The sequence below is a fragment of the Melanotaenia boesemani genome, chromosome 24 (assembly GCF_017639745.1).
Source record: "Melanotaenia boesemani isolate fMelBoe1 chromosome 24, fMelBoe1.pri, whole genome shotgun sequence".
Taxonomy (NCBI): Eukaryota; Metazoa; Chordata; class Actinopteri; order Atheriniformes; family Melanotaeniidae; genus Melanotaenia; species Melanotaenia boesemani.
The window spans coordinates 20,983,534-21,004,383 of NC_055705.1; the positions used below are offsets into that span (position 1 = coordinate 20,983,534).

Here is a 20,850-nt window from a genome sequence, read left to right on the forward strand (position 1 = left end):
GGGGGTCTTTCACACATCGATCAACCCTCTAACCTACAGCTCAGCGTTGCTCTTACACTTCATGTCCACTATATATCAACTTAAATAATATCAACCAATCAAGGTGTTTACAAAAGCATCAACTTTCAGTCCAGTAAGATGTTGGAGTTGCTACCAAACCCGATTTAAAGGCAAGATGTAATTTTCTGATGTGTGAAGAAGGTAAGAACACTGCAAAAGTGGCTTAATATTAGAAAAGAAAGAAGATTTAGGCTATAATCACAGGAAATAATCTAGATAATTTCTCTTAGATTTCCTGAAATAAGGAAAGGTATCTGCTATAGACAAGTAAGAAATATTTTAAAACCATCAAAGCCAGCTTGTTGGTGCTTGAAGATGATTCTTCTGAATTCAAAAATTCATGTTGAAGTAGCACTATGTGAGTTTCTGACCACAAAAACATCTTTTGATTCATTTTGATGGCACAGCGCTGTTTAACATGCACATTTCTGGAGTTACTGTTGCCCTGAAGCGTCCTGACGCTGAGAAACTGCACTAAAAGCCTTTTTCTTCCAGGACGCTGCAGCACTTGGCAGATTAGTTTTACGTCACTGCGTCACACGCTAGCAACTGGATATCAACACAGTGGCTGTTTTGAAAGCGCACGGTGGTTGAGTCAACAAAAAAGCAAGACAACATAATCAGCTAGAGGTAAAACGAGTCAACAGACGGACTTTTACTGACACAGGATGAAGACGGAGCCTGAGTACGTCTCACTAGGGGGCGTTAAAGTGAGGAAATATACCAAAGTTTACTAGTGATTCATTGATGTAAACATGTAGCCAGAGCTCTTGGGACAGACTGATGGAAACCAGCAAACATTCATACACCAGCGTAGAGGGAAAGTGGGGGAAGTCTTGTCCAAGGACCGATTGACCAGCATGAAGCCAGCGTTGAACTGCCAACCTGCTCTACCAACCAAATTAGCAATTCATCAATTCAGAAGAATCGTCATGTTTTAAGATCTTTTCTCTAAAAATGAGAGAAACGGCACCAAATGAAACACTAACACGCTGGTTTTGAGGATTGAATGTTTAACATCAGATATGAGGAAATCTCATTAAGTGTGATTATCTAACTGCCCTGGCAGATAATTTCACTGCATTATTGTCTGAATCTTCCCTCATTAGGTGGTTTTACATTATGTTGAGACGGCTCATTTCTAGTGTGTAAACTGGTACAACGATATTTTTAAACAGGTTTTCACAGCTAAAATTAGGTATGAAATGTGATCTTAAACTGTCTCAGTGATTACATTTGGAAACTACGTAAGAAATAAAACATGATATTTGTTTTATATCCTCTGAAAACAACACTTTGACTGGATCAAAGTTTGTAAGACTTGGTTAAATGGACTATTTTTGCCCTCAATCATATTTAAAATGACATGAACCGTGAATAAAAATACATGTGTATGATGAGTTTTCTTTTTTACATGTTCAGAAATCCATTTTGTTTGTTGCTCGTTGACAACGTTGTGCAGCAAGCGTGACCTTGACAGCACTATTTGAATGTAATTTTAAGTTATTTCATGTATTGGTGCAGAAAAACTGCCTTTAAATGCAATATTTTTTTCATTTTGACAGTAAAATGGTTGTATTATTGTTCTATCTGTGCAAATAAAATAATAAAGCAAGAAAAGAGCGAACCAGTGGTGGGATTTCCCAAAAGGATGAAGAGGAGGAAGCAGCAGGTTCCTGGTGAGTAGGAATATCAAGTCTTATGGAGAATTTTTGGATGTTTTTCTTGCTCCAACAGTTGTTTTATGATTTATTAACAAATAATTTTCTCTTTTTTGTATTTTTTTGTACAACATTGCCCCAGGCTACAAAAAATATCTTGCTGTCGTCAAAAATAAATAAATAAATAAATAGATTTGCTTAAAAATGATAAATAATTTATGTTCGATCACGATGTGTGTGGAGGATTAAGAGGAAAAAAACGGTTGTTTACCAGTGAGTCGGGATGGAGTAAATGATTAGCAGGTATCAGTTTTTATTACCTTGCCACTTCTTCGTAGGTTAACTGTTTTCATTTGCCAGAAAAATGAGGAGTTGTCCTTTAAAAGCCCAAAGCAAACAGCAGCTCATGATAAGAGCCGACGCCACGGACTCCTGATAAATATTGACTCATTTTAACTGTGAGAGGCAGAACAATAAATGTGTTTATTTAGTCACAGTTTGCTGAACAAGAAGCAGCTACTGGACGCCGTTGTGGAGTCGAGCTTCCCTTTTTATGATGTAAACTCCGTTTTAAGTGTTGATGGATGCAGATGAAGGTTGAGGCAGTGAACGCCTCACACTGTAGTTTGATGCACAATACCAGTGTGTTAAACTGGGGATCCTTCGTGCACACATAATAGACTCAGTTCTTTAAGATTCACTTTTCTGAATAAAATGTTAAGAGCGGTACAGTATTCACACTCTCATGATCTCCTTTCTGTTTTTGTAAGTAAGGCCTCTTGCGAAGATGGAGACTGATCCTGGACCCCAGTTGCTGACTGCAACCTAATAACAATAAGAGAGCAGCTGCAAGAAAAGGGCTTTAAGAATAAAAAACAATCTCTTGCTGGACTTCTTCCTGGAAAGTAGTGTTTCTCTTTTGGGTTTCCCTGATCGACATTCGAAAAGTCCCATTGAAAACAATTAGGAATGCTAAACATTCCCACCAGCCTCCTGGAAGTACTGGGATCAAGCATTCCTAAACCTAAACAGATTTGGAGTGATCAACTTAAATGGTTAAGCTACCCATGACTGAGTAATGTTACATGGCTTTTTTTGCCTTGGTCTTTTGAACAGCTGATGAACAGCCTATTTCAGTTTAAATCATGGATGTCAAATAAACGGCCCGAGGACTGAAACCGGCCCACCAGATACCTGAGATTACATGTTGGTGATTTATAAACAGTTTTCACATGTAAATGATGATATGACGCACGCAGGTTCATAATAACTTTTCTAAAAGGATTGTTTATCAAATGTAAACATCTTATTAAAGTACTTCTTTGTACTAAAACCAAAGAAGAAAGTGAGGAGTTTTTATTATTTGTAGGTTATCATGCTGTTATTTTACTGGTCCCGCCTCATCAAACTGGGCTGTACATAACTAAAATGAGTTTGAAGCCTGGTTTAAATGCATTTTTTTCTTTTGTTTTCTTTCTCTTGCTCATGTTTCTTGTGTGGGCATTTTAAAGCTCTGCTACAAATGTGAATACTTTCTCTCCCAGTCTTAAAATTTTGTTCAGGAGTGTTCCTCCTGTGGTGTGAAAACAAATGTTGGCTAAATTCCTGGAGGAGCGAGAACTGAGGAGGGTAAATGAAGCTGCTCAGGTTTGTCCTTTTCAGGAGGTTTCTCAGTGCATTTTCAGTTTCTAAAGCTGTGAGTTAAAGTAAGATTCATGAAAGCGGTATGTACAAGACGATGTTAATCATATTTAAACGTTTAAAATGACTCGTCCACTTCTCTTTCCTTGAGTCCTGGCTTCCTCCACTTGCATCCCAGGAGGGAAGGAGGCAAGAAGGATGTGCAACTTGAGAAACACGATAATGGATAAGTGTGTATTTCAGGGTTCAGTACCACACTACACACTGTATGTACACATTAAAAAAAACCTGGTTTCATTTGGGAAAATGGAGAAATTCTCAGTAAAACCAACAAAAACAAGCTGTTGAATTTCAGCATCTGAACAATTTCAGCACAAAAAAACTCCTAAGTTAACAGAAACATATCACATTCACTTGAAGAAAGAAAAGCTGTATCGATTTTACAAAAAAATAAATAAAAATCCTTCAGATATTTTAGAAATTATGTTAACAAGAATTTTTGAGCAATAAATAAATAAATAAAACCATTAGTTATTTTCTATACAAGTTTTACTAACTAATTTTTTTTATAAATAAAATCTTCTTAATCTTGATCATTCACAAAATCCGATTTTTTGAAAAATTATCTTAATATAGAAAAACAAAATTTTGGGGGAAAATCTGCGTTTTGGGAAAAAATGTTGATCTTTTCTTACAAAAAAGCAGTTTTTCTGCTTTTTTTCAGTGTCACATCCCCCGGCGTGGCCGGGTTCTGTGTTAATGCAAATCCAACTGTGTGATTGCAACTCTGCGATTGGCTGTGGATCTGAGGGACCGCCCAGCTCTTCTGACTCCCTGATTGGACGACTGCCACCCAGCCAAACCAACCAACGGAACACCTGGCCTTTAAAAGGGAGGAAGCACCAACTGGTCATTAGGCCCTCAGCTTGCCAACTGGGATTGTTAGTGAAGCGTTGGTTGGTTAATTGATTGTAGGAGCATTTGGTTTTCCCCGTAGTTACACGATTGTGTTTGAGTTAAGATAAATTGTTCGCTCTCATCGTTTGTGAGTAGCTTTTTGTTTTGGTAGGTTTTGTAGCTGTATTTGGTTTGTAGTTTAAATACCTTCCTTATTTATTTTGTGGGACTGATTTTGGTTTGTTTTTTCAAAAGAAGCTTAAAGTAAGTTTTAATTAAGATTTTGGTTTGTATAATGGTTTAAGATTGTATAGATTGTTAAAGTTAAATAAGTAAAGAGAACTATTTATTTTGTATTTGTTAATTGTTACCTCAACTGAGGACACCTTTAGTTAATTAGTTTTCATTTTTCCTTTAACCAGACAAGATATTCCGTACCTTGGACACCTTTGGTTGTTTTGTTTTTGTGTTTGAATTGGAACCTGGGTTTGTAATAAAACGGTGTGTATATATATCTTTAAGTTTGGTCCAGCTTGTTTTTGTTGTCGATCCCTTGATCCCCTGGATTTCGAGGCGGGGTCGTAACATTCAGAAAAACAAAAGTTTTTTGGGTGGAGAGGGTCCTCGTTAATTTATAAAAAGCTTTTTTTATGAAATTTGTTTTAAGTCATAAAAAGATTTTTTGAGGAAAACGTTTATATTTCAGAAAATTTGATGAAGATTCAATGATTCTGTTGGGGGAAATTATCTTTTTCCAAAAAAAATTAATTCAGAGAAAATGCTTTCTTTGGGAAAACATTTCTACTTATTTCAGAAAAACAGAGGTTTTTTGTAAAAATCTTTTTAGGTCTTTCAGAAAATCTGCTTTTTCATTTCATTGAGTTTTTTTGTTGTAAATTATCTAGTTAATACAAGAAAAAATTAAAAAATGATTTAACTAATTTAGAGAGACTTTTTGGTTTCCTTTTTTCAAGTGAATGCAACACACTTATGTACAAATGGAAGCAAAAAGTAAAATGTTGTGGTCCCTAAACTGATGCCTGATTACTTCAGAAAGCTGTACCTTTGTTATATTTTAAGAAAATTAATTTATAAACTGGAGTCTCATTTATGGGAGACAAACTGATACTAAATGCGGATATTTTCCCTCCACAGTTGAGGGGAAGTCGGGTCAAGACTGTGATGTGACCTGGATGCCAGAAATGATGATTTTCATTCAGCACATGAGCTGCTGCTTGAAGCGGTGCCCACATAAACATTGTGCCTTTCAGCATGTACTCATGTACCTGCTCCCTTTGCCAAATGGGCCTTATATTGATATCCTCTCAGTAGTAATAAAAAGGTAAGAACCATTAATAATCCACTGCTACATCCATCAGTTTGACCTGCTGCGCTGCAACATTTTACAGCACAGCTGAGCGCAGGCCTCCGGGAACCATGGGAAAAATAATCTGCTGTGTTGTGACAGGGCCATGAGGTGAAACTGAGGTATTATAAATCAAGCTGCTGTGCAACCATCTGTTGCTTTTATGGAGTTTTGAGCTCTCGGAGCCCCATTTATCTCCAGTACATTGCAGCTTGAGCTCGTCTCTTGTCTACAACTCCCTCTCGTGGCTTCGTGAGCCTCCATTTTAAATATGGAGGCATGAAAACAGCAGGCTGCCGGTCACTGTGAAGATGTAGATGTATGTACACTAAAACTAAAACAATTAAAAGGTGCCGAAGGGTTTTCATCTGTTGCTGCTGTCGCCGTCCCCTTTAACGATGCCTTCACTGACACCTCGACTGAATGTGATTGTCTGTGGAGAGACTGTGGGGAGCTTCTCTACAGTCCCTGTCCTGTCAGTCATTCAGTCGGCCTCCATCCATCCCTCCACCCTTTCCTCTGTGATCCATCACTCAAAGCGCTCGTAGTTCCTGGTCTGTCGGACCCGGGGGACCATGTCCAGCAGCAGCCTGCAGCCATGGAAACCATTTTTGTTTTAGGTCAAACCTTTGATCAACATGATGTTTAAACTGTGAATTTCAAATACTTTAAATCTTAGATTTCATTGAGTTTAATATAAATTAAACAGGTCAACTGTAAAAACTGAGAAAATTATTCATTTTATCTCCTCATTTTGATGGCAGCAATAAGTGCTGAAAAACTAAACCAGGTCTGAATTGGCATGGGGCATTTTGATTCATTTTACAGCTTAAAAAACATTTCAAGGGTGTGTTGCCCCTTTAGCTTTTTCCCTTCTCTATTACAAACAAAAAAACATTGTAGACTTGTAAACCATAAATTAATCTGACACAGAAAAGTAAACATAGAATTTGTCTGGTGAAACTCTGCCCCCTTGTGGGGAAAATGTTTTAGGATAAAACACACTAAATACACCTTTAAGTTAAGGTTCAACTACAGATACAACAGTAAGTTTTAAAACTAAAATCCTTCATAATATCTCGATATTTTCTTGTTTTACTGTTTTTATTTGTGTAGACAAATGCAGAATGAGCCAAATGACTTTTGAGATGAGAGAAAAATATCATCCAAATCTATCAGTAAATCATCTTTATCACATTATTTTTACTTACTTGACTCCATAAGCGAGGATGATGAGGCCGATGAGGACGCCTATTGTTCCATCCAGGTACCACACCTTGGGCTCATGCTTGAACACTTCAGCACTGATGAGGATGGAGAAGCCCATGATCCCCCCAATCAGTGAGTTAAATCCTGAAAAGAAGAAAATCCAGTCAACTCATGTTTCTTTTGTGAATAAAGTCAGCCAATGGGAGGCCTTCGAGCTGCAATTCAGCCCCAGAAACCCGTTGAGAGTTCAGTGCTCGTGTTTTTGTTATCTCTAATAAAGAACAACGAGGAGGACGATGTGATGGATGCTTGAAATGCCTCCTATGTATGTCACATTCTGGGGGGGGTCATCTTATTATAGCTGGGCAACAAACACCAGTAAGAAGTTATTACGTCTGACCGGGCAGGTCGACAGACATCTGAACAGGAAACACTGATTTCCTTATGAAATATTTCAGAGTATTTATGATACGTGAACATGCACCTACCATCGGTGATAAGAGCTCGACTCGTGAGCACTTTGCCGAGCATGAACTTAATCACAGCCAGGGTGATGCACACCAGGCCACTGACGATGGAGACGCTGAACAGGAAGTCATCCTGAGAGAGACAAAGAAGGTTTCATGGTTTAATCTCTTAAAACGCACCAGTTTCTAATTTGAAGTTTTAAAAGAACATCACCTAAAATCTCACAAAGAAAAAAGTAAATAAATTATATGAAGTCTGTCATGAAAAGGACGATAAATTAAAGATTTCATCTCAACTGAAGCGGTTTTTAAATAATATACGTTAGGACGTGTATATTAACCTTTACTTCATCATTAAACAGATTAATAAAAGATCTTGCGGACTTTGGATCTAGATGGAACCGGCATTTTGGGAGTTTCCTGTTCTTAGCTGACAGGAGGCACCCGGTGTGGGCTTCTGCTGCTGGAGCCAATCCGCTTCAAGGATGAACGTGTTGTGTGTCCTGAGATGCTGTTCTGGTTGGAACCAGTGCTGACAGGACTTCCTGTTGCCTTTCTATCATCTCCAACCAGTCTGCGCATTCTCTGACATCAACAAGACATCCTGGTCTAGACAAATGCTGCTCACTGGATGTTTTCTCTTCTTCAGACCATTCTCTGTAAACCCTAGAGGTGGTTGTGTGTGAAAATCCCAGTAAATACTCAGACCAACAGCCACGCCACATTCAGAGTCACTTAAATCTATTTTTTCCTCATTCCAATGCTCAGTTTAACCTTAACTTTAGTCTAGATCATGTCTCTAGATGAATAATGCATTGAGATGCTGCCATGTGAACTATCTTTAATAACGAGTAATTGAAATGGGTACCTAATAAAGTGACCAGCTCCTGAGTCTATAATCTGAACACTACAGTGACTCTCAAGACAGCTGCACCCCGACTGCAGAACTCAGCTCAGTACTGAAGGCTCAATCTGTTCTCTCGTCTGTTTTTAAACATGACACCAGATTTTCCGCCATGATCAACCCTCACTCCTCCATACAACCCATCCTGTTCATTCTCTATCAAACACTTTTCATTTTAATTATTTCCTCCAGTTATCCTACAGTAATTGCTCTCCAGAGCACAGATTTATTTGCCAATATCTGCTGATGTGTCCTTGTGCTTTTCAAGAATTTGGAAATGACTTTGCTGTTGTGTTTTAAAGTGAACCTCAGAGGGTGTCAACAACATGGGAAATGTTACAGCACAAAGGATGATTGGAGGAGGAGGGGTGGATGAAAGAAGAGAAAGGGAGCTGCAGAGCACTTAGTGCCTCTGCGGCAGCATTAATATTGCACTACGGCCTTGGAGCCATGAAAAGCTACTTTGCAAGAGATTGAAGAGGAGATGGGGTGAAAACATCAGCGTGATGTATAGACCTGAATCAGTGCTGAGACCTTCATATTAAGATTGTTTAGAGCTGAACGCATTGTTCAGCAAAAAGAACCGATTCTTTGTCCAAGAAAAGGAGACAACTAGAGAAATCGATTCAGACTCGTTCAGTTTTCTTTTATTGATCTGTTTAATGATGAAGTAAAGGTTAAATCCAGAAGCGGCGTTCCTCAGGGATTAATCTTTGGAGTACTTTTTCTTCATGTAATTTAAGCCGGACGGTACAACTTTCTTGCGTTTCCACAGGCAAAAACTTGGAACGGTGCCAGAATATCCGATCTAATGCATCAGCAACCTAATAATGTGACGTTTTAACAGTGAAACACCATCCTTGAATCATAATAAAGAAGAACATGACAGAAACTACAAAGGAGAATGGTGGACATCCATCAGTTTGTCTTCTTTCTTCCTGGCATTTAGCTTTAAATTCACACTATTTAACTTTGCGACTTTGCTTAAAATTCCATGTTCCTGACTCATTTGAAAGCACAGTGACATTTATTATGCACATTTTTCTGAGGTTGAGAAACCGCAGCACATGTTAGAGCTGAGTTTCGCTTTACACACCACTGGCAAGCGGATATAAACACACACCGTGGCTTCTTCAGCAAAAACAAAAATGCAAGAAGACATTATCAGTAGAAGAGAGGAAAAAAAAGAGAGAGAGCGCGAAGCAGTGCAAGCGATAGGACATGAGTACATAGAACTGCTTTTTACTGGCTGGAGAGATCTCACAGTGCAGGCAGGATGCAAGATGGATGCCGGATTAGCCGTTGGGGGCACATTACTGAGAAAATCTGTAAAATTTCTTTAGTGTTGCTTTAAAAAAAAAAAAAAAAAAAAAAAAAACCCACTCTATATTTAAATGTGGAGCAATTCCCGTTTTGTTTGTAGTGTCAAGTAGCACGGGAAATTATTTTTTCAAACAGTTAATGCATGGCAACATGTCATGCTTGACCTTTTTGGGCTGGATCAGAAAGATTGGGACCCCAACACTGTTGTGGCTGTGTATGGTTCTTCTATCTACATGATACTGAGACCCCAATATGTCTTCTTTCTTAAGACTTCAATCGTTAAATCCAATGAATGACACCAAACAAGAGTCAACGGGAGAATCAGCTGTTTGGTATGGGCACATCCCACATACTCAACTCTGCTTTTCATTCCACAAATGCATTTTCCTTACAAATGTGGTTCCATTTAAAAAGGAAATAAACAGACTTTCCAAAAAAATGAGATTTATTATAAAGAAGTATTTCTACAATAAAGAAATAATCCACCAAACAAAAATTTCCTTACGCTTTGTGCTACGTTTAGATGCTGATGATTCAGGATTAATTATAAACTTCAGAAACTACATTACGTTGCCTCTACTAGATGTTATTAACATTCAGATTTGAGCCCCGTTTCCACTGAGCCGTTCGGTTCAGGCCGGTGCAGTCTGGTACGCTATTTTGTCTGTTTCCATTAAAAAAAATGGGCCCATACAACCGAACCATACCGCAACCTTCAGTTGTAGGTCCATAGGAATGGTACGGTTAAATCAAAGCTACTGGCATCTAACGATACAATTCATCAACTGGACAGAAAAACATCACTGCCCACGACAAAAGCAAGCGTGAAACCGTTCAGTTCATGCTTCAGTTGGATGATAAAAAGATAACAGGAAAAAGATAAGGTAAGGTTTGGTCATACAATGCGGCATGTATAATTCGTACAGAGAACCAAAGCCAAGCAGAACAAAAATGAGCTGCTGATTGGCCTCCATTGTTGTTTGTAGCGTCACGTTTGTATTTGTTGCACTAGTATGACGCCACGCTTGGCATTTCGTGAAAACCCTGCATGCCCATTGGCGGTCAGACTTGCAGTGGAAACTCTCACCTTCTGAACCGTACTGGCCCAAACCAAACTATTCAGTGTAACTTTACATGAGCTGAAAAAAATTGCTTAATTTAAAATTGGAGAAAAGTGAGGATTTATGTAGGCCTGTGTCACCTTGAACTCTAGATTAAAAAAATATATGAATAGGGGATCTATTTAATTTATTATCCTTATAAAAAGCTTGGTTCTATAAATAATTCTGTTGTCTTAAAACTTTTACAGCTCTAGTCAGGCTCCCAGAGTAATGACGTTTTATTGTTTTTGCCCAAACCCTGATCAGAAAATTGATAAGCAGATAAATTCAGTGGTAAATAGGTTTTTTTTTCCCCAGATGATGTTGAACTTGAACATAGTTATCAGTCCTATTAACTGCTTATACTTGAGTATCAGCCAGTCTCTTTTATCCCATCAGCTGGTCCATAATTCAGACTCCTAAGTACTACCAGATAAAAATAAATGTTTGAATTCCTATTACACAGAACCTGTTTTCTACTGGCAAGCGACTGGCAGCATTCCTGCTTGTGAAATGTTGCGCTTGTTCATGTATAGGTGCACAAGGGGGCTTGCGACGCGTCACAAAAAAATAGAAAAATGTTCTATTTTTGTAGCTTTCGCATGGCACCACAGCCAACCAGCGAGGGTTTCATTGTCTGACCAATGAGCTGAGAGCAGGCTAGACAGTGCAGTCTGCAAACACTTTCAACATGGAGGAACAGATCATTTTAGAACTGTATCTGACTTTCTCATAGTTCACAATAATTCACACAAAGATTATAGAGATGTAAATAAAAGTCAGCCGCATGGCGGCAAGGTGAATTTGTCCGAACGTAGGTCCTGTATGCCTATGCTGTAGTCGTTGCATCGCCTCAGGAAGTCCAGGAAGTAAACCCGGGTGGTCTGGACGATCTCCAGCCGCAGCCTTGAGGTCTGCCAAGAAATTATGATATTCACCAAGCTGTTTGTCTTTCTCTTTGTACAATAGAGTCAACAGCAAGATTTCTGTCAACTTGAGCAAAATCTTCTGACCGTTCATCCGTCATGCCTTGTCTGTCACGGACTGCTTTGAAAATGTCGAAATTCCCTCCAATATCATAACCAATCAAAAGTGGTTGAAGAGCGCGATGTGTGATGCTGCCGCTGCTAATTGTTGAGACCATGTGTTGGGTTTTACCTGGGTGGCGATGAGTTTCGCCTGCTGCTGTCGTTGGTTGCCTCCCATGTGTCAAGCCCATTAGGTTTAAACCAGGACCAGGATCAAGCAGAGCCGCTCCTTGCAATAGCTCAAGTAGAGGTTAATGTTGGCAGACGTCAACAACCTATCTAAGCGCTCAGGAGCAGCTTTTAGAACGTTTAGAAAAACGGTTCCAGTGTAGAGGTATGTGGTTTTATATGACGTTAAAAATGCTGTGTAACTTTTAATCTGTATTAGCCAGAGGCTAGCTAAGCTGGAATAGCGCAGACTTTACACATAATGATGCTATAATTAATAGGTCTCAACCTTGCGAACAGCGGGTCAAATCCAGGTCCGCGCAAAGATATTTTGTGGCCCCCTACCTGACATTAAAGCTAAATGTTGTGTCACACGCTCCTTTTTTTGCCAAATCTTTACATTGCTGCGTTTCCACTAATCAAACATAGCTTTGCAGTCACATGACCACAGCCCACAAACCAGAGCAGCTGTCTGTGATGCTGAACTTCTGGCCTCAGAAACGAAGTATGTTTGGAGGATAAAGTGGTGTTGGTGGATTCTGTTCATCACTGTGACCTAACCATAACCTCACCTAGGGCACCAAAGTGTCTAGGGCCGGTTCTGGGACCAAGGCTTAATTCAGAATGAATGGGTCATTCTGCACAAGAAGCTGTTGGATCCATTTAATTTAAACCAGGTGTGCTGGAGCAGGAAGTTAGGACAGCTGTTCTCCAGGACTGGGGATTGACATCCTTGGCTTTAACCTGTTGGTACCAGATGTCCCGTGGATGGTACATGACAAATAAATATTGTATGTATTTTACTCAGTCTACCTTCAAAGTACCTCCACACATTATACACCATTGGAAAGCTATGTGCTATGTCTATGTTTTACAGGCTGGTGAGCACAATGACCTCTGGTCTTTTTTCTCTTTAAGCAAAGAAATCTGACAATGGTGAGTTAATCTGTATGTTTGGAGGGAATGACTTTTCCTCTGCCGTACTTTCCAACTGAAAACTGAAAACGGATTTGTGGTCGCACAGCGTCTGCGTAACCGCCGTAGGCTCAATGCGCACCTCTTCCAGATCTGATATGCACCCTTGCTACGCAGACGGTTACGCGGAGGTACTCCCTTGTGATTGGTCAGCTTGGGATCACGTGTTACTGGATATCTGGATCTTCTTGCTGAATGTGTGTGGTAATCACCCTTTTTAAGAACAATAACCAGTGGATCAAGCTGATGAGAGGCTGATCGAATTATTTCTTCGTTTTCTTCCACAAGCTAATAAAGACACTAAACCATGCTGGACGCCATTGTTGTTTTAATACTTATCGAACTGAAGTTAACCATCAAAAGAACTCCAACATGGTGAGTTTACCAGCCGATACCACCCCTGCTGCCATCTTCAGATTAGGAGGAAAAACTGCAACACAACACCAAAACGACACGTAACCCCTACGCTCGAGTGCGAGAGCAAACTCACCAGTGTCAGCTACGCTGTAACCAACCGCACGCAGACGCTGCACGAGCATTTATCCACCTTAACTCACCTCTTCTGCAACTTGCATGGAACAAAAACAAAACAACACAAGCTGCAACATGTGGATGATGTTTAACTTTGTTTTTGTTTGATGAACAAGCTGTGATAATGAGGGATCTTTGCGATTAATTAATCTTGATGTTTAATACCACAATTAATTGTGGAATTAAGTCATCAAAACATTTGCAATGTCAACAACAAATCAATCTGCAGGGAGTCATTTAGTACAGATTTGTTTCCAGTCAGCTGTAATAAACTTTTATGACGGGGAATCCCACAGAGACATAATCAGGATTCAAATTTAGACATCCGTCTTTATTTGTGTAGAATGTAAATACAGAATTTGACATTTATGTTTTACAGCTACAGATCTGTGTAGAATCTGAACACCACTGAAGCATAACATTCATCCAAAGAAAAAACAAAAAAACGAAAACACCTCTGCTTTGAGGAAAAAAGTCTGGATTTAAACCTGAAATTTAAACCTGAGAAAAAAAGAAAAAGAACAACAAAAAGAAAAAACTCAAGCTCATTTTAAAAACTTTGGTTCAGTAACTAGAACCAGTGTGATCATCATGAAATATAAAAGTTTATCTCTGGCTTTTAAATGGATTTCATAAGGCTTCAAAATCTCTCAGATCTCAGAGGTCACTGCAGAGCTAAACTGAAGTGACATGTGAAAACCTCTGCTGGGGGTTAAAGGGTTTTTTGTATTTGGAAGCTTACTGACATTAATTAGCCACAGAGGATCAGAGCAAAGCAGTCAGGTGTCAAACCAAACATCCGACCACAGTTTCCTCCTCCACCCCCACCTCCTTCTCTGTCTAACCTGCATATTTAAGCAGCTGCTTGCCTTATTAGCATTTCATAGAGTGAAGGAAGAGTGGGAGGTGGTGAGAATAACATAAATTTCCAACACCGGCACACAGAGGAAGGCTATGAGGCATCAACAACTATATTTAACTTCAGCAGAACTCGGTTTGGTGAGACGAAGAGCAGGCTGACGAAGAAAAAAAAACCTGTCTGCCTCGCTGCTCCTTCCTTCTGCCTGTGTTTATGCTTTGGTGCTCGGTCGGTATTACGTCCGTCTGTCTCAGCAACAAAAGGAAAACACAGTCGGTCCAGTTAATCAATAGAGGATCTGAAAAGCCTCATTTAATTTCTAGGCTGAGTTAGCTAAAGGCTAAGAATCAAGTGCTTTACATATAAATGACCAAGTTTTATCAAGAGCTAAAAACAGCCTCAGATTAATCTAATCCAAATGTAGAAGCAGCTCAGACAATAGTATCTACTTCTCTTCATCCTGTTCAGAGCTCCAGAGTTTCTACGGCGATGACTATTGCCTAGCAACAGGGTGATAAAGCTATTTGCAGAAGTGTGAACCCTCCTGAGTCTTCACACCTGAGATTTGTGACATTCTTCAACCATCAGCAGCAGCAACTTCACACACTTACAGTCTTAATGAGAAAAAATACAAGAAACAGAATAAAATTAATCTCATCTGATTTGGGCTTTGAAAAATGTTTTTTGTAAAAGCAAATCAAAGCTACATGTGACTTTTCCCCTTCCCCAGTTTCCCAGCTCTTCCCTTTCCTCCCTGTTTCAACCTTTGTGAGAATTTATCTGATGTTAGCTACCACCTCTACAAAGATGATACTGAGATCCACTGGTCCTCTTCTTCAATAATCAAAACTATAAAATACTTTCAGTCAGAGTTTGATCTTATAGGATTCATTTAATCCATAAAGATCCCAAAAGTCATTGCTTATATTGTCAACAGTAGTCTGTAACTGTGGAGTAAATAGTTTTCAGTGTATTTATATCCCGTCCAGGAGGTTTAAAAACGAGCCGCAAAATGTAGTGTTAATTTAGACTCATCATATTTACATCATAATAAACATTACTATCACTACAATGTTGCTAAGAGACCTCTATTTTGACCTGGAAATTAAGACAAGGCCACTTCCTCCTCATGAGAGAGCTTAATTTGACAGTAATGTCCAATTAGGAGCAGTCAAACATCAACAAGTGAACAGAAAGTTATATGTGTGTCTGAAAAGAAGAAAAATAATGCTCCTCTATGGCTGGAATAAAGCCAAGATGATGCACGGTGGCGCGAAAAAGCAGCTGGAGTTGGTTTAGAGAGGATAGCAGGTAAATAGAAGCAGAAATAACTGAAAATGAGGAAAAAGTGGAAACATGGAAATAGTTTCTGTTGTGTGTTTGTCTTGAAAGCCAAGACTTGTGAGAATGATATGTAGATGAGAAAAGTATGGTAGCCCAGAACTGTCACAGCAACACAATAAGCCATAACACAGCTACAATGGACGTTGCACCACATGAAGTGGGCAGCAAAACTTACACTTTGGGAAGTGGGCAATTTTCAGTCCTATTGGATAAAAAGTGAGAAATCTTTTGAAAAAGCTTGTAAAACACTAATGGTAAAAAACGTTCATTAGTTTCGGTATCACTATTATAAATGTAACCTGTGATGTGTAAATAAAGAGTTATTGCCTGTTACAGGCAGTAACATTTGTTACTGCTTACTTCCTGTGGTGCAACTTTGGCTGTTTCCAACTTTGTGTGGTGTAACTTCTAAGAAAAAGAAAAATAATAATAATAATAAAAAAGTTTTGCACATTGCAGCTTTTGTGTTGTTGTTAATTGTTTTGTGGCTAAGTGTTGTGCTGTAGCTAACTGTGTTGTGTTGTAGCTAACTGTGTTATCTAGTGGCTAACTGTGTTGTGTTGTAGCTATCTGTGTTGCGTTGTAGCTAACTGTGTTGTGGCTAATTGTGTTGTGTTGTAGCTAACTGTGTTATCTAGTGGCTAACTGTGTTGTGTTGTAGCTATCTGTGTTGCGTTGTAGCTAACTGTGTTGTGTTGTGGCTAATTGTGTTGTGTTGTAGCTAACTGTGTTATCTAGTGGCTAACTGTGTTGTGTTGTAGCTATCTGTGTTGTGGCTAATTGTGTTGTGTTGTAGCTAACTGTGTTATCTAGTGGCTAACTGTGTTGTGTTGTAGCTATCTGTGTTGCGTTGTAGCTAACTGTGTTGTGTTGTGGCTAATTGTGTTGTGTTGTAGCTAACTGTGTTATCTAGTGGCTAACTGTGTTGTGTTGTAGCTATCTGTGTTGCGTTGTAGCTAACTGTGTTGTGTTGTGGCTAATTGTGTTGTGTTGTAGCTAACTGTGTTATCTAGTGGCTAACTGTGTTGTGTTGTAGCTAACTGTGTTATCTAGTGGCTAACTGTGTTGTGTTGTAGCTAATTGTGTTGCATTGTAGCTAACTGTGCTGTGTTGTAGCTAACTGTGTTATCTAGTGGCTTACTGTGTTGTGTTGTAGCTAACTGTGTTATCTAGTGGCTAACTGTGTTGTGTTGTAGCTATCTGTGTTTCGTTGTAGCTATCTGTGTTGCGTTGTGGCTAATTGTGTTGTGTTGTAGCTAACTGTGTTATCTAGTGGCTAACTGTGTTGTGTTGTAGCTAACTGTGTTATCTAGTGGCTAACTGTGTTGTGTTGTAGCTATCTGTGTTGCGTTGTAGCTATCTGTGTTGCGTTGTAGCTAACTGTGTTGTGTTGTGGCTAATTGTGTTGTGTTGTAGCTAACTGTGTTATCTAGTGGCTAACTGTGTTGTGTTGTAGCTAACTGTGTTATCTAGTGGCTAACTGTGTTGTGTTGTAGCTAACTGTGTTGTGTTGTAGCTAATTGTGTTGCATTGTAGCTAACTGTGTTATCTAGTGGCTAACTGTGTTGTGTTGTAGCTAACTGTGTTATCTAGTGGCTAACTGTGTTTCGTTGTAGCTAATTGTGTTGCATTGTAGCTAACTGTGCTGTGTTGTAGCTAACTGTGTTATCTAGTGGCTAACTGTGTTGTGTTGTAGCTAACTGTGTTGTGTTGTAGCTAATTGTGTTGCATTGTAGCTAACTGTGTTATCTAGTGGCTAACTGTGTTGTGTTGTAGCTAACTGTGTTATCTAGTGGCTAACTGTGTTTCGTTGTAGCTAATTGTGTTGCATTGTAGCTAACTGTGCTGTGTTGTAGCTAACTGTGTTATCTAGTGGCTAACTGTGTTGTGTTGTAGCTAACTGTGTTGTGTTGTAGCTAATTGTGTTGCATTGTAGCTATCTGTGTTGCGTTGTGGCTAACTGTGTTATCTAGTGGCTAACTGTGTTGTGGCTAAAACTGATCACTCCATCCTTTCAGGTAGTTGAACCTGAAACTTGCTGAACTTCAGCTAGTTCTCCATCACCCTGAGCTATCCTCATACACAGCCCTGCAGGCTCTGGAACAGTTCTTAGTCCTTCATTATCTTTCAGAAGCTGAAAAGTCTTTCAATCAGGAGGTTTGATGGCCCTGCAGAAGGATTTCAGGTGTTCAGCCTCAGTCCTCTAAAACCTGAGCTACTCAGTCAGATGTCAGGCTGCTCCATCTTGGAGCTTTTCAACCTTTAGTTTAGTTGCTGAGTTCTAAATCTGAGCATCTTTTAGACACTGTCCCTAAACAAAACTTAAAGAATAACAAGTAGACAGCTAAAGCTAGTTGGCAGAAGTTGGCTGAAGATTTGCAATTAAAAAAAGATATCTGTTGGACCTAATATTTCTGTTCATGCTCCTACACCACAACACTAATTGTTTAAACTAGCATTGATGGACTGGACATGAAAATCTCTTGGAATGACCAGTCAAAGTCCAGACCTCCATCTGATTTAGAAATTGTGGTATTATTTAAAGATTACAACCCCAATATGACTCATCCAGATGGAAGAACTTGGAGCAATTTTGTCTTGAGGAATGGGCAACAATCCCAGTGGCTAGATGTGCCAAACTTCCAGAAACCCAGAGAGATAATCAGCTGGGATTTCTGCAAAGTATTAGTCTTCAAAGTGGTTGGTATGTTGAGTTGATAAAATGATACAGAGCCCACCAAAATCTATTTTAATTTCAGGGATTTTTTTTTATTTGTTCTGCTCACTTCCTGGTTTGATGTGGGTGAGACTTCATTGTCAAGTCATACATGTGTTCTCTAATTAGGATTAAGCAACATCTGTGGCTTGTTGGTCGCTGCCAATAAAATCAGGACAAATCTCACTCACATGGTTTGTGATGAGGAAGATTAGACTTTTCAGACAAATTAAATGACGTCACAGAAAGAAGGCTAAACTGAATCTGAATGCAACTCCTGGAAAGTTCCAACCTCCAAATGGGACATTAAATTTCTCTCGTTCTTTTATAATCATGACTAAATAAAGCTGTCCTCTTTTGATTTGTTTCTTAAAAGACAATGCCCTCGACCTCAGCCGGATCCGAACTGCCAGCCATCCAGCGATCAAACTTTATGGCCAAATGTGAGCATATGCTCTCGCATCAGATCTGCTGTCAATTCAACAAGGCTAGAAGTGGACGAATAAACCAGCTTCATGTAAATCTCATACGCGACTACAGGAGCTGTCTGCTTGTTGTTGTTTTTGGATGCTGCGAAATACAGATATTATTAGATTCAAGCACTAAGTCAACAGGGCTTTTTCTAATTCTGAAATCCTCATCTCTGGCAGACAGTTGGCATTACAGCAGGGAGAGGAGAGTCGTCATCCCGGCTGGACAAAATGCTTGTTATTGTCTGGAAAAGGCTTTAAAAATAACTACAAATTCCGCTGTAATATCTGATTATGCATTAAACGCTTGGGTTGAGTTCATCGAGGTTAACAGGGATGTTGAATGAGCCTGTACTGAGATGGAAAACTACATGTATTCATGTTCCAGGTTGGTGAAACTTCCCAGACTTCAGGATCTTTGTGTTTTATGTTTGTGGTTGACAAATTCTCACCACTTCAGGCAGCAGTTTGGTGGCCAGGTCGTGGATAGCTTTTCCCAGGATGCACATGGAGGATAGGATGAAAATCACACCCAGGATGACACAAGCTCTGAGGAGGAAAAGGAAAGAAACTGATCAGTTACCAAGCAGACAGATGGTGAGACTAAGTTTATTCTTTCATGGTTAATTCTTCAATGCAATGATTTGTTTGATCTACAGTCACGTAGATTAAAAGCACCTTGATTATTTTCTTTTTGAGTGATTCTGTTGTAGATCTGCTGTGTTTGGGATCATTGTCCTGTTGGATGAGCTAGTTTCAAAATCGATGGCCTCACATTTAACCCTTTAGGTCCCAGAGTTTTTAAAGTTTTAAAGGCATACGGTTAATAAGAAAAAAAATATATATATACAACATTATTTGATTTAAGTTAAGTTTATTATTAAAATGTTAGAAAAATATATATAACAGTAAAAATGACCAGAATGAAACAACTGCTCAACTTCACAGATCTCCTTGCACACTTTTAGGCTTCAGTAGCTAAAGCCACATTTTTCTACAACACTTAATGGTCCTGAATGACAGATAACAGTCTTATAGTGTTATACAGAGTGCTATTGTTCTCTAGGTATTGATTTTAAGACAGCAGCTGTCCTTTAAACACTTTTATCCAATTAACAAAGTCTAGAGGGAAACAAAAGCTAGTTGGAGCAGATGCGCTGGTCATGCATGGTTACCAGAGTGCATGTGCTCAAAGTCTGAAGGCTGATAGTTGCTGGCTGAATGGATGAGGTAACCAAGGCAACACCCAGCATCTCGATGGGAAGTCCACAGCATGACACACGCACACGCAGGAGCTGTATCCCTAACAGACCTCCTGCTGTTTCCTGCACAACATGGAAATAAAATCTCCGAGCTGCCGACTGCAACAAACACAGTCGAGATCACCTGGGAAGGTTTTTGCTTTAACATGACCAAAACAAAACAAAACAGAACATGGCTGGCATCGACAAACATCAGCATCTAACCCCAACTACTGAGATATCCCTAAATCAACCTGCTTTGACACCTTGAACGTGTTACCCTGGCAACAAACCAGTCCTTGGACATAACCGTGCAATAGCAACTCTTTTATTAAACACAGACAGATGAAGAGATGAAGAATAGCATAAATCCCCTGAGAGAGCATCAGCAGGTTCCTTGTTTAGCTGGTAAAACAAGCTGACTGTCAAACAAACAAACAAACAAACAAAAACCCAATCGCAACAGAAAAATGATCAAATTCATGCGTTTATTCATATTTGTGGTCATATTGTCATGTAATCTAAGTGTGTGACACCGCAGGAAGTCAAGCCAATTACTAAGCAGCAGCTCCCCGAATAAAAACTATCTCCAATTAGCGGGTGGACTGACACAGAGAGGTGTGTGAACATCTAACAAGCTGTCAAAGACTCAGCAACGATCCAGCCGACTGGTCCTCAGTGCAGACATTTGGTATGCTGCGTTGGTCCATTTAATCACTGTCGCTCAAATACAGTAAATCTCCCAGATTTTCACACACAAGCATCTCTATGCATTACAAAGAAAATATCCAGTGAGCAGCAGTCGTCAGAGAGGAAGACATCAGAGGTCAGAGGAGAACAAGGACGTAGGTTAAATTTTGACATTGGTGCGGACATAAAAGTGTCTTCCC

The 20,850-nt window shown here is 39.4% G+C and overlaps 1 protein-coding gene across 1 annotated transcript in view; it reads right to left on the reverse strand.

Annotated features, from left to right (window-relative positions):
* Positions 1-3,984: 3,984 nt before the first annotated feature.
* The window catches only part of LOC121635404 (transmembrane protein 163-like), a 33,535-nt gene continuing 16,669 nt past the window's right edge, over positions 3,985-20,850 (reverse strand). The window contains exons 5-8 of the mRNA XM_041978526.1: positions 19,172-19,268; positions 7,323-7,434; positions 6,837-6,978; positions 3,985-6,215 (exon numbers count right to left, since the gene is read on the reverse strand). Of these exons, the coding sequence (XP_041834460.1) occupies positions 6,155-6,215; positions 6,837-6,978; positions 7,323-7,434; positions 19,172-19,268 (412 nt within the window). The 3' untranslated portion in view covers positions 3,985-6,154. The remainder of the gene's footprint in view (positions 6,216-6,836; positions 6,979-7,322; positions 7,435-19,171; positions 19,269-20,850) is intronic.